Source organism: Schistocerca gregaria, chromosome 1, assembly GCF_023897955.1.
Source record: "Schistocerca gregaria isolate iqSchGreg1 chromosome 1, iqSchGreg1.2, whole genome shotgun sequence".
Classification (NCBI taxonomy): domain Eukaryota; kingdom Metazoa; phylum Arthropoda; class Insecta; order Orthoptera; family Acrididae; genus Schistocerca; species Schistocerca gregaria.
The window spans coordinates 218,101,198-218,115,683 of NC_064920.1; the positions used below are offsets into that span (position 1 = coordinate 218,101,198).

General features: G+C 42.4%; 2 protein-coding genes across 9 annotated transcripts in view; one reads left to right on the forward strand and one right to left on the reverse strand.

Annotated features, from left to right (window-relative positions):
* The window catches only part of LOC126337296 (transcription factor IIIB 90 kDa subunit), a 342,489-nt gene that overhangs the window by 203,846 nt on the left and 124,157 nt on the right, over positions 1-14,486 (reverse strand). The gene's annotated exons all lie outside the window — the stretch shown is intronic.
* Positions 1-14,486, forward strand: part of LOC126337342 (BTB/POZ domain-containing protein 6-B) — a 183,339-nt gene that overhangs the window by 127,188 nt on the left and 41,665 nt on the right. The window contains exon 1 of one of the 5 annotated variants that reach the window (XM_050001459.1): positions 10,031-10,379. The exons of the other annotated variants lie outside the window; for them this stretch is intronic. Coding sequence (XP_049857416.1) covers positions 10,190-10,379 — 190 coding nt within the window. The 5' untranslated portion in view covers positions 10,031-10,189. Of the gene's footprint in view, positions 1-10,030; positions 10,380-14,486 lie in introns of those variants that run through there. 5 annotated transcript variants of the gene reach the window in all.

A 14,486-nucleotide genomic window follows, 5' to 3' on the forward strand; every position in this document is an offset into this window, starting at 1 on the left:
ACGACATTTTCCATTAAGCTAAGGCTTAATCATATGACTATACTCTCAAGTCTTGTTCATCATAATCTTTCTTCAAGCCTTGTATCGTTGGTGCGTTGTTAACAGAGATTTGATGATAAGGGTGACGTGTTTGTGATAAATTTCCATTGCGTCATTGCTTTGAAACAGCATACTGCTGCACACACACTAAGTAAATGACTAATTCAAAAACTGTTCAAATGACTCTGAGCTCTACGGGACTTAACATCTGAGGTAATTTGTTCAAAAATGGTTCAAATGGCTCTGGGCACTATGGGACTTAATATCTGTGGTCATCAGTCCCCTAGAACTTAGAACTACTTAAACCTAAGGACATCACACACACCCATGCCCGAGGCAGGATTCGAACCTGCGACCGTAGCGGTCACACGGTTCCGGACTGAAGAGCCTAGAACCGCACGGCCACACCGGCCGGCAGGTCATTTGTCCTCTAGAACTTAGAACTACTTAAACGTAACTAAGCTAAGGACATCACACACATCCATGCCTGAGGCAGGATTCGTACTTGCGACCGTAGCGGTCGCGCGGTTCCAGACTGAAGCGCCTAGAACCGCTCGGCCACCAGCGGCCGGCAAATGACTAATTGAAACATTTTACACGCTCTCGCAAATGTCGATAGTCGAAAGCCCACATGTAACGTCACGACTGCAAACGGTTAATATCTGCCCGACCCATGCCAACTACGCTTTCTGTAGGCGGACGACGTTCAAATCATTAAATACATCTACTATCTCCCAGGTGGCATATGCCGTCATCGGATCAAAATCGACGTCGTCTTACCAGGTGTACTTTTTTTTTAACAGCAGTGTCTTTTTCATTGTGTTTATGTTCTTTGCTTCGAATTTAAGAAACATAGAACACGCAATTATTCAATATGACGTTCTCGTGGGTTAGCACTCTTTTTCCGCCGACCCCTTCAAGTGTACAGGAGGAGCACTGGATGATTGCCTTTCCAGCAACAGTAACAATGGCGGTGGTGCCGCGCTTTGTGTGACAGGAAGCACTGCGGCGCTGGAAGCTTATGGTACGGTCGGGCAGTGTTTTGCTGGGGCGCAGGCGAGGCGAGTCCTTGGCGTGGCGGCGGCGGTAGTCGACAGGGCGGGTGGCAGGCGGGCGGGGGGAGGCAGTCCGCCTCGCAGACAAAGCGGCGTGCAGCCGGCTGTGGCAGTAGGCGCCAGGCAGGCGAGCGAGCCACACCGCACAGGAGCGTCCCGTGCTACTGCCGTGGCGAGCCGCGCCGCGCCGACGCCCATGTTGCAGCTGCTGGAGGCACTGGAGCAGCCTGCGCCGCCGCCGCCGCGACTCAAGACCGCGGCGGCCACACACACCGGTGAGACTCCGGCCTGCCGTGCTGTCTCCGCACTCGACAATTTCCACAAATGGTCCACTGTGCTTATACAATGCCCCGCGGGTGACGCGGTTAGTCTACGAAGCTGTTCGTGGGTGACTTCAGGCGTGCCACGGAGTGTTTTGTTGAGACAGTTGCTGTTCGTGTTGTACAGGGTGAGTCAAAAAAGGCTTCCCAACTTTGGAATGATATACAAATTCATTGAGATAACTTACAAAATCCGTAGATGTGTCATTTAGTAGCAAACAACGTCAAGTTTCACATAAAAGTGTCAAGTGTCATTTTGATTCGATGTGACTACCATCTGTGATGCGGCAAACATCCCGCCGGTAATTAGTTTCTTCCCAACCTCCTTGCAGCAAATCGAGCATAACTTGAATAACAGCAGGGTACATTACATTTTTCAGGACGGCTGAGTTGTTTGGTTGGGAAAGAACATACACACGTGTTTTCAATGAAACCCCAGAAAGAAATACAGCGTTCTCAAGTCCGAGGAGCGAGGTGACTATACGGATGACCTTTCACTACTAAGTCAGCGACCTGGGAAGTGATTATCGAGAGAGCCTGGAACTTAGGCGACGAAATTAGGGTTGCACTATCTTGCTGGTAGTAAACCATCTCTTCTTGGTCCTCTTCATCCCTCTGTGGAATTAAAAAGTTTCAAGCACAACTTGCACCCGATTTGTTGCAACGAGTGTGGGAAGAAATTGATTACCGGTGGGATATTTGCCGAATCGCTTATGGTAGTCACAACGAACAAAAATGATACTTGACATTTTCATGTGAAATTTGAGTTTGTTTGCTACCAAATGACACATCTACCGATTTTGTAAGTTATCTCAATAAGTTTCTGTATCATTACAAAGTTGTAAAGTTCTCTTTGTCTCACGCTATTTATTAATGATCTAGCAAACAACACTGATGGTAATTTCTGATTTTGGCATTGATGGAGTTAACAACAGGATGAAACCAAAGTACACCTACAAAATTTCGGAGTTTTTGTAGGTGATATTTTCCGAGTATTCTAATACACGAGGGCTGTGACCTTGGGTGGCTTTTTACATAGTAGATACACTTCGTTTGATTTCTTACCCCCATCTACCTTTGTATGTGGATTGCACTGATAATACCGTCACAGGTTCAAATCCTGCTTCGGGCATGAGTGTTTGTGATGTGCTTAGGTTAGTTAGTTTTAAGTAGTTGTATGTTCTAGGGGACTGTAGGATACCAGTGATCAAAAAACACAAACGCATATAGGAATCAATAAAACATGTAATGTTTTGTTCATAAACTGTAACAATGAATGCTACTATTTTTAAGACGTTAATTTACCATGACGCAAATTATGAAACTGAGACCTACAGAAGTTACCACACAGCTCCATAAACATCTCTAGAGAAATCAGAATTAAAGAGAAACATTATTTTAAGTTTAGCAGAAAGCGAAATTACAAAATCCTAATTTATGTCGTACACACGGATTGAAACAAAAGGTTCATTTACTGATTCGAATATCTTGATAATTGGTCGACTCGTAAACCTTTCATTTGTTGACATTTTCACTCTGTATATGAATTATATGTTTCGAGCTTTAACAATTTACATTTCTCACTTACAGTCCAGTTTTTGTCTCAGATGACTTCCACTAATTCAGTTGGACGTGCTTGATGGCTGAAGACATTATTTGATTGATTCCTCAGAAACTGATAGACGTTTTTCTATGTACATAATAAAATGTTCATATTCCGCCTACCTGTATGTCAGTTATTCATTTGTACGTGACATAAGAATCTTCAAAAACTGAACGAGGTACGAAGGCTTATACCGGGCGATGGACAAGCGCTTGAAACGCGCAGTACAAAAGTAAACGCGAATATAACGTGACTGCTCTCAAGGTTGGTTTCCCGTTAAAGTATCACTATCAACTGCCGCGGTCGAGAATCAGACAACATGGCTGGTAGTGGCTACTGACGATAGGTTAGGCGATGCAGATCTCGTTGACCAGTCTACCTAACAACGAAGGGGAAAAAAAGGTCTGTGAAGAGTTAAGTGATTAGCTAGCCGGCTTAGAAACAAACTTCCAAATAAGATGTTTCAGTAAAAAAATGGTATTCATGTCATTGTTCAAATCACCCATGGAAGAAAACGACGAAATCTTATGTACGAATCAACCGCGCTGACAGCGGGTAGCTCTGAGAAGTTCTGTAACTGCCATTGTCTGCATTCCTCCATATCACTATTGTCAACGTCTTCGAACAATGGCCCTGAGTCACGTGTCTAATACATGTTACGCGCACAAATTACATAGAAAAAAGAAGATAACATTCTACACGAAAATGTAACACTAATGCTCGGAAAACTAAATTTGAAATCCTAGGAAGGAACTCTACGTTGCTGTGGCTAACCCTGTTGGCGAAATTTAGAGAAACTCTTATGAAAACTCCTACTATGCAGCCATTATGCCGCCACCGTCATATATCTCACGTAGAGAGAATAAGATAAGTCGGGTTACGTCACGTATGGAGGGAGGCATACAAACAGCCGTTTTTCTCCTCACTCAATGCGCGAATTAAGTAGGGACGAAAATTGATGATAACATTGGTATCTTGAACCCTCCGCCATGGTGGCTTATGGAGCATGTATGTAGACGTTGTGATTTGGCGTTAACAGTGGCACTGATATAAGGTACAAGATTCAACAGTGCATCTTTTAATGTACGCATATTTCGCTCCAAGCCAGCGGCTCCCGAGTCAATGTCGGTGCTTATACATTCAGACAGCGTCTCAGTTGGCCTCTCCAGGCTTAGCGGATCCCGTCCCAAATATTAAAATTACACAAAACTCTAATCTGGTCTCAGAGCATGGAACAGTAGCTAGCGGCGCTAACAATAAGATCACAGTAATAGCTAGGTATTCGACTAACGAAAACGATATTTGCGACTTTCTGGAAGTTTCGAATGATTGGGACATCGAGGCGCAGCTCACTTCTCGTGTGTAACACCACCAATCCCGGTGACAGGACTGGAGTTGTAAGCAAAATTATCCTGTTCGTTCCTCATGATCTAACACATCATCTTATTACTATACTGTGTGTTTATTTGTGGTTGTCTAAGACAGTGAATGCTTTTCACTGCTCCATTTATTAGTCTTCAAATTAGTAGACAGTAAATTGCACAAGCTGGGCAAGTTCATACAGGTATTTAAACGATAACTATTCTATTGTCTGCCAAGAATCCTACAAGGATCTTCATTTATCTAATGGTGTGTAGAATGTGTTTGCCTCTTTTTACAGTATGGTTGAAATAAAAGTTTCATGTATGCTACACGTACAACAATCAATACGAAGTGATGAAATCAGTCTTTGTAGTTCTTCTTCCTGTTCAGTTCTTTGTTTATTTTTAAAAGGTAACTGTGATTTTTAAGACTTAAACTATAAACAACTTGCTGTGTGAAATGATTCCGAGCGGCAACCAATGTCAATGTACTCTTGTTTTTTACAGTGTCCCATTATCCACGATGAACTGAAATTGCCCATATTCAGCTATCCGATGTCTTCTATGGTCACTAAGTAAAATTTTTGTACACAACACCATGCTACGACTTGCCTAAACCCTTCAATAATTAGATACAGTTTGAATTATTCTAGTGCAATGAATAATTTAATGTTGGTAAAAGCATATTTACTCCTTCAACAGTTAACATCGCTGAGAACTGCAACCGAAACATAACGCCCAGTAAGATTGTGCAGACAAACTTTCGTGATAATGACCAACTGCAAGCAGGTGCAGCCTTAGTTTTAGTCACACTACTGCCTACAGTTACGAACCCTTGGACGCGAATCTAATGCGCTGGAAACAAGATCACTCCAGACAAAACAAAGGAATCGCAACATCGATACGAAAAGATATAAAACAAAGGAATCGCAACATCGATACGAAAAGATGGCTGTCATGCATTAGATGAATGGTTGGAACTTGTCGAATTATGTACCTCATTAAAAATGGGCAAATTCTGTCGGAAATAAGTAATTAATCAAGAATTGGACAGGAGAAAACAAATACAACGCAGTTGGTTCCAATCTATATTAATATCTTCCGCATCTCTGTTATTTGGCTATAGTGTTTCAGTATCCACGGCATCTGACGAATGTCTGATATATGGCGATGCTTCTAAAATTGGACACTCAGACGACATATGAATGTATCGACGATTGCAGGCATGGTTCCGACAACCAAAAGCGAGTTTTTCTGCCCGATTTTAGCTCCGTCTAAATACTCTGTCGTATTTGAGTCTTGACAGTGTTGTCAAGTCTATGCTTGCTGTGTAAGTTGTTGGTAAATGTGGGCGAAGTGCGAAGTGAACAAGTTATAGATTTCCTTTACTGAGAATGTCTTGAACAAGTTGTGATTTGCAGCTTCCAAATATTGGAATATATACTCATAAGCTGACCAATAGACATTACTTTTATTTATTACCAGACTAATGTCAGACACATGTCCATCGTCAACATCATCTTATATGCTGGTTTCCTTAGTGTTGTTGTTGTTGTGGTCTTCAGCCCTGAGACTGGTTTGATGCAGCTCTCCATGCTACGCTATCCTGTGCAAGCTTCATCATCTCCCAGTACCCACTGCATCCTACATCCTTCTGAATCTGCTTAGTGTATTCATCCCTTGATCTCCCTCTACGATTTTTACCCCCCACGCTGCCCTCCAATACTAAATTGGTGATCCCTTGATGCCTCAGAACATGTCCTACCACCCGATCCCTTCTTCTAGTCAAGTTGTGCCACAAACCCCTCTTCTCCCCAATCCTATTCAAAACTTCCTCATTAGTTATGTGATCTACCCATCTAATCTTCAGCATTCTTCTGTAGCACCACATTTCAAAAGCTTCTATTCTCTTCTTGTCCAAGCTATTTATCGTCCATATTTCACTTCCATACATGGCTACACTCCATACAAATACTTTCAGAAATGACTTCCTGACACTTAAATCTATACTCGATGTTAACAAATTTCTCTTCTTCAGAAACGCTTTCCTTGCCATTGCGTCTACATTTTATATCCTCTACTTCGACCTTCATCAGTTATTTTGCTCCCCAAATAGCAAAACTCCTTTACTACTTTAAGTGTCTCATTTCCTAATCTAATTCCCTCAGCATCACCCGACTTAATTCGACTACATTCCATTATCCTCGTTTTGCTTTTGTTGATGTTCATCTTATATTCTCCTTTCAAGACACTATTTATTCCATTAAACTGCTCCTGCAAGTCAGAGAAACTCAAAGTTTTTATTTCTTCTCCATGGATTTTGATATCCACTCCGAACTTTTCTTTTGTTTCCTTTATTGCTTGCTCAATATACAGATTGAATAACATCTTCGAACATGACAAAAATGTTTACCAATGTCAGTCACGAAATTATGTAATTATATGGCAGTTTTGATCAGCATTATTAATTTGGGATGTTATGTACCTACGATATTATGGATATTATGCTGGTTAAAGTGTCATAAAATTAGGTAATTAAATGTCTGTCAAATGTATTTGGCACGTTCTAAGAAACCAACATATAAGACGATGCTAACGATGGCCATGCGTCCCATACTAGCCGACTAGCTCACTAATAGTTGACTACCTGATCTAACGGTTGTTCATTCTGGAACGCTATCAATAGCTCAATACTGTTCAGGCTTTGCTTTACCCGCGAATGAAGGAAGAAACTTCATCTGTGAATTATTTAGCGGATGCGGGAAGCAGTCCCTGATGTCAGCGCCCTCCACAGTAACTATCGGCAGATGAGCGGAGTATTTTTAGGTCTTTTGGCGGAAGCATAATGAAGTGCCTATTTCCATAATAAATTTTTCATTCTACAGCGGAATGTGCGCTGATAGGAAACTTTCTGACACACACCCTGACACACAGTGCTGTGTGCCGAACCGTGACTCGAACTCGGGACTTTCGGTTTTCGCGGGCAAATCTTTTCCTCCAATCCTGCAAGTTTCGCAAGAGAAATTCTGTGAAATCTGAACTATACATCAGGTATTGGCGGAAGTAATGCTGTGAGGATAGGTCGTAAATAGCTCAGTGCTTAAGTAGCTCAGTCGGTGGAGTACTTGCCCTGGGGGGCGGGGGGGGGGGGGGGGGAGAGGGGGGGCAGAGGTCCAGAGTTCGCGTCTCGGTGGGGCACACAGTTTTGATCTGCCAGGGAGTTTCAGGTCCTTCTATGATCAACGTCTCTGTGGCGACTGCACGCCCTCTGTAAGTGTAGCCGTGTACCGTAACATACAGCGTACGCAGCAATATACAAAAATGACATATTCCCATTATTTCATTGAAGAGAAGCAGATTTTATATTTATTAGACGGCAAGAGATACACAATTGCTGATATATTTTGCTGAATTAGTAAAATCGGCAACAGTACTGAGCGCAAAGGCTCTCGTACATTATTAACGGCTGATGGCAAGATTTTCGGTAAATTTGTACACAAGATTCAGAATGTGTGTTTACCCTTTAGGAAGTTTTCTAGCCACTCTAAGTTTTCAAAACGTTGGAGTGTTTGGGTTGACCAGATATCGCTTTATACTTTTTCCTCAAAGCAGGTGATTTGGATGTGTGCAATAAGAAGTTTCATTCACATTAATTGGTATGTATAAGATTTTTTATCATCCTTTTCCTCTCCTCCTCCTCCTCCTCGTGAGATGACTGACTTCCAGAAGGAAATCGCTCTCCGTCTCTTCGTTAAAACATTACAAAGGTATTGGTAACCTCACTTCATCGTGCTGACAAAAACAGAGCAGCTGATTTACACACATCATTCGCGTAAAACAAATTCCGGTCGTCGGAAAACTGATGTTTGGTTGGGCTATCATAATAGTTCCGGTCATAATATCTAACGCCGACTGCCAGAACTGGTTACTGAATTTTCAATTTTCGTCTTTGTGTCCGCTGCAAATGTAGTGTGAAGCCTCATTCACCCACCCAACTGAAGTGACAGCACGCGGTGGCGTCAATGAAGTGGTATCACTTTACTTGTATTTCAAAACACTAGCGTTTTGTTCTGGGTGTCCTAGAACAACTGTCACTCGGGTCCGTTCGATTCCAGTGAATGTCCATTTCCTCAATACGATTTCTCAGCTTTGGAGCTATATTACGAACTACCACGCTTTTTGAAGCAAAAAAGCGAGTCGTATAATAATCATGGCTTTAGATATCCAGCACGGCTAGCAAATGCGGATTGGACGCGGAAATAGCCCCCGAGAGTGATCTGACGGTTGCAAAACAAAAAAATTAGAGGTTTACGAAATGCCTACAATAACGAATATAAAAAAAATATGAAGTCTCGATTGGGTGGCGCATCGGTTGATGAAATTTAAGAGTAAACACTTTTTGGATGAAACTTCCTGTCAGATTAAAACTATGTGCCGGACCGAGACTCGAACTCGGGACCTTTGCCTTTGGCGGGCAAGTGATCTACCAACAGAGCTACCCAAGCACGACTCACGCCCCGTCCTCACAGCTTTTGGATGTTGTATCTTTCCTTTTTTTTCCGTGCTTGTTGGGAAAAACCGGTACGGAATTCCACCTTATACAAGCCAACGTTTTATAGTTTTGTTATTAACCAAACATATTGCAGCACTTTATGTGCTTTCTTCAGTGGGATTTTTCTTCATTTCTTTATTTTCTTTCCCATGGGACATACTAGTTGTGTATGCCGGCAGCTTTATATGTACTATGCATTCTGCAGCTTGTCATTCTTTATGTTATGATTTTGTTGACCTTGTTTGTGACGTGATGAAGCACTTATTTCTTTTGTTGTTGCCATTTCTTGATGTTACACATTCATCTGCTTATCTGCAGGACACGATGTTTCTGTCTAGAGTACGTAACTAATAGTGTTCAAATAGCTCTAAGCATTATGGGACTTAACATCTGAGGTCATCAGTCCCCTAGCCTTAGAACTGCTTAAACCTAACTAACCTACGAACATAACACACATCCATGCCCGAGGCAAGATTTGAACCTGCGACTGTAGCAGCAGCGCGGTTCCGGACTGAAGCGCCTAGAACCGCTCGGCCACAGAGACCGGCGTAACTAATAGTGTTCTGTAAGAAAGAACATAAGCATTAATCCTACTAAAAATAGCACATTAAATGCTGTGACTCGTTTGGATAAAAGCCAACCCGAAAAACGGTTTCTTCCATAAAACATTTACAAGTCAACTGTTTGTTAGTTGTCATAGCAGACAGTATTTTCGTCTTCGAGCGCTGTTTATTTTAGAGGGTGTTTTATTTTTGCGCAAAAAATAGTTTTCGAAATCAGCATTTGGCTTTCGTACTTCATGCTTGCTTCGACTCTAATTCCGTAACTTGCATTAATATCCGCCAGAATCAGCTTCACGTCATATCTTAAACTGTATAAATACGTTGATTTGTACTATGTTGTGTGAATGGAAGCTCAAGATGCAACTGGTACGACTGTAGCATTACTTTTGTTGCCTATGACAACGCGGCTTTAGATTACTCCGATAAGCTACTTGAAAAGGTATCGCGACTGTTACCCGAGCGAAGTAGACTGTCGGCTGCAGCGGATGTTGTTTTCTCGTGGCGCGACGGTGGCGCCCGACAGCCTGGGTCGAAGTGCAGCGTGTATATCGACTCGCGCGCGCCGAGATGTGCGACCGGTGGGCGTGACGGCGTTCGCCGGCCACGCCATTGGTCGCCAGCCTCCAACGACACGGCTGCCTCACGCATTCGTAATGACGGAGCGTTGCGCAGTCGGCATCAAAACCGGAGCCCACCATGGCCCGGAGCTCGACCACACGCGCCTACGCGCGCAGTTCGCTGTCTTGTAATGTCTGTGCCTGCAACGCTGCCCACCCACAGCTCACCTCGCTGTTCGTGACGGCGGCAAGTCACACACTAATACTACTTTGCGGCGGAAAAGATGAGCATTTAAAATCGATGGACCACCGCGTAGGGGAGGAATCTTGTAAGCAAATTCTTTTATTTGTTCCGTCAAACAAGATTTTTTTTTTAAGCCTGTAACTCTGTAAATAATGATTTACATCATAAAGTACTGATCAGTTACGTTTTTTCATGCATATCATGAGTTGTTGCGCAAGAAGTTTTTCTGTGCTCTTTCCCTGCTGTCGTCTTTTTATGCACTCGCTGCTATAGGGCAAACGGAAAATATATTTCTTGGAATTTTAGGTGCTGATATAGGATACTATTTTGTGCACTGTGCTTACACGTATTTTCCCTAAATCATGCAAAAATTCACACATTCTCATCACATCGTTCATACTTATTTCACTATGTGATCAAATGTATCCGGACACCTGGCTAGTAAAGACTTACTAGTACGTGGCGCTCTTCATCGGTAATTCTAGAATTCAGTATGGTGTTGGCCCACCCTTAGTCTTAATGACAGCTTCCACTCTCGCAGGCATACGTTCAATCAGGTGCTGGAAGGTTTCTTGGGGAATCGCACACCACTAATCACGGAGTGCTGCATTGATTAGAGGTACCGATGTCGGTCGGTGAGGCCTGGCACGAAGTCGTCGTTCCAAAACATCCCAAAGGTGTTCTATAAGATTCAGATCAGGACTCTGTGCAGGCCAGTCCATTACAGGGACGTTATTGTCGTGTAACCACTCCGCCACAGATCTCGCATTATGAACAGGTGCTCGATCGTGTTGAAAGGTGCATTCGCCATTCCCGAAACGCTCATCAGTGCAAGAAGGTGCTTAAAACATAAGTGTAGGCCTGTGCTGTGATAGTGCCACGCAAAAACATCATGGGGTGCAACTTCCATGAAAAACACGACCACACCAAACACCACCGCATCCGAATTTTACTGTTGGCACTACACACGCTGGCAGATGACGTTCACCGGGCATTCGCCATACCCACATCCTGCCATTGGATAGCCACATTGTGTACCGTGATTCGTAACTCCACACAACGCTTATCCACTGTTTAATCGTCCAATTTTTACGCTCCTTACACCAAGCGAGGCGCTGTTTGGCATTTACCGGCGTGATGTGTGGCTTATGAACATCCGCTCAACCATGAAATCCAGGTTTTCTCACCTCCCGCCTGCCATAGAGATGTCTGCATACTACATATTCCGACCCTCTTCAACTGTCGGCGGTTTCGTGTCAGTCAACAGACGAGGTCGGCCTGTACGCTTTTGTGCTGTATGTGTCCCTTCACGTTTCCACTTCACTATCACATCGGAAACAGTGGACTTAGGGCCGTTTAGGAGTGTGGAAATCTCGCGTACAGACGTATGACACAAGTGACACCCCCGTCATCTGACCACGTTCGAAATCAATGAGTTCCGCGGAGCGCCCCCTTCTGCTCTGTCACGATGTCTAATGACTACTGAGGTCGCTGAGATGGAGTACCTGGCAGTAAGTGGCAGTAAAATGCACTAAATATGGAAATCGTATATTTTTGGGGGTGTCCGTGAGCTTTTGATCACACAGTGAATTTGTTACATCATCTCGCAAAGATATGCGGCAGTATTGCTTACCGATGAGTTTGGATATAGTCACGCGTATTCTATTTCAGGGGATTACATTTGTATTTATATTGCACTGTCACTTGTAACTGTTGTCAGTAACACAACTGGAACGTTCAAGTTATTAAATACATGGCTCATATCTGGCTCATATAGAAGAACTATAAGCATTTTTAAAACGAATATTTAAGTTGTACTGTAGAATCTTTGAAAATGGAGATATATTTTATCCATAAGACTACATTTCTGAAAAATAATACCCACACAATCCCGAAGATTGCAGGAGCCGACAAGGTCGCACAGTCAGTTCATGCATCGAAGTTGCTGAAAAGAACACACAGAAGAATGGAAAGGAATACTGAAGAGTTGTTACATGACGATCAGTATGGCGTTCGGAAAGGTAAAGGCACCAGAGGCCGTTCTGATGTTCCACTTGATAATGGAAGCAAGACTTAAGAATAATCGGTATACGTTCATAGTATTTGTTGGCCTGGGAAATGTTTTGCAAATTCTCCGGTAGATATGTGTAAGCTATAACAAAAGACAGCTAATATACAACATGTGCAAGAACCAAGTGGGAACAATAAGAATGGAAGATCAAGAACGAGGTTTTCTGATTAAAAATGGTGTACGACAAAGTTGTAGTCTTTCGCCCCCATTGTACGATCTATACATCGAAGAAGCAATGAAAGAAAACTTGAACATTGATTAAAACTCGGAGTAAAAGGAAATCAGTTATGAGATCCGCTATAACACTGATATTCTGCTGAGTGGAATGAGCCGTCTAATGCATACAGAATAGTGAGAGAGTAAACCAAAAAAAGACGAAAGTGATGCACGAATTAGATGAAGTGAAGAAATTCAGCTACCTTGGAAGCGAAACAAAACATAGCGGATGGAGCAGAGACGACATAAAAAGCAGACTAGTGCAGGTAAATACGGCTTCCCTGGTCAAAATGTCTGCTAGTATTAAACATCGGTCTTAATTTGACGTAGAAATTACTGGCGATCGTATGTTTAGAGTGCGGCATTGTATAGTGATGAACCATGGACTAAGAGAAAACCAGAGAAAAATGGGATCTAAGTGTTTAAGATGTGATTCTATAGAGGAATTTTGAAAATCAGGTGGACTGGCACGATAAGAAATGGGATGATTGTCTGCAAAATCATCTAAGAAAGAAACAATGGTTGTCTGTTTCTTAACACTGGCTGAAAACTTTGCGTTTCAAGCACGTCGGAGACTTGGTTTCGGGAACTTCGTTTAGTTTACCAGAAGAACTCCAAGTCATTGTTATTGTTCTCTCTATTTTTCGTGCACTTCATACAGTCATCTTCCACTTACCTAAATAGAGATACCCAATCAACTGTTTCTATACGTTCGCTCTTCATTTGTACGATTTTCTTTTCAGTATTTGTTGTTCACTACTTTACCACAGGTACACGTACTAAATTCGTTCTATTACATTTCTCCCTTCATTGTTACATTTTATCTGAACTAGAGGCAAACGCTGGAAAGTCAACAAAACGAAGGGGCTTCTGATATAAATAAGTAGACTTCCGTGGTGCTGTAAATCTCATTAAAATCCTATGTGCACTACCATGTCATCTTATAAAATACTTAAAATTCTAAAAAATATGATGTCTCGGCCGTGCTGAGAGTCTTCCTTAGGGCTGCCTGCGGAACTGCCGCAACGTCGGTTATTTTAGTCTTTTTACCTTTAAAGTACTTTATAGGTTCACGGGAATCAGAGAAACAGCGAACCGAAGCTTTTGAGATGTGGTGTTATAGAAGGATGCTAAAAACTGCGTGGACTGATAAGAAATAAGGAGGTTCTCCGGAGAATCAGTGAAGAAATGAACGCATGGAAAACGCTGACAAGAAGAAGGGACAAGATGATGGGACATATGTCAAGAGATGATGGAATAACTTCCATGTTGCAGGAGGGAACCGTAGGTCAAAAACTGTAGAGGAAGACAGAGACTGGAATACAGCCAGCAAATTATTAAGAAGTAGGATGCAAGTGATGCTCTGATACGAAGAGGTTGGCACGGGAGAGGAATTCGTGGCGAGCTACAAGACTGGTAATTAAAAAAAACAGTACACCAACAAAGATTACAATGAGCTGGTTTTGATATGTTCCATTAACACGGATCCCTTCTTCTTTCTTTCCCATTCAGGGATCTGTAAACTTTCTCTAGGGTTTTTATTATTTTTTTGGTGACACGGAATATCCTTGACTGACTCCTTCAATTATCAATATCCAACTACCCTCGTACAGTCTAATGGAACATGAACCGCTCATACATGTTCATTCTTCACGATGTTAACACGGGGTGAATCAGTATATTCTTTCTAAAGGGCTGTGAGTAATGATTTCTTTGAAATTATGCGAAAAAGGTTTTTCATAAATAAATAATCTCTAAATGTCAGACAAAGTGATAATTCCTACATATCCCTACGTTCTATGGTTTCATATATACCTTGTAAACTGTCGAATTGCGCCGCATTCATTTCTAAAGCCAGCTCGTTTCTTCCCTTAACAAAAATCCAATGGTTTTCTTTGCGCTTGC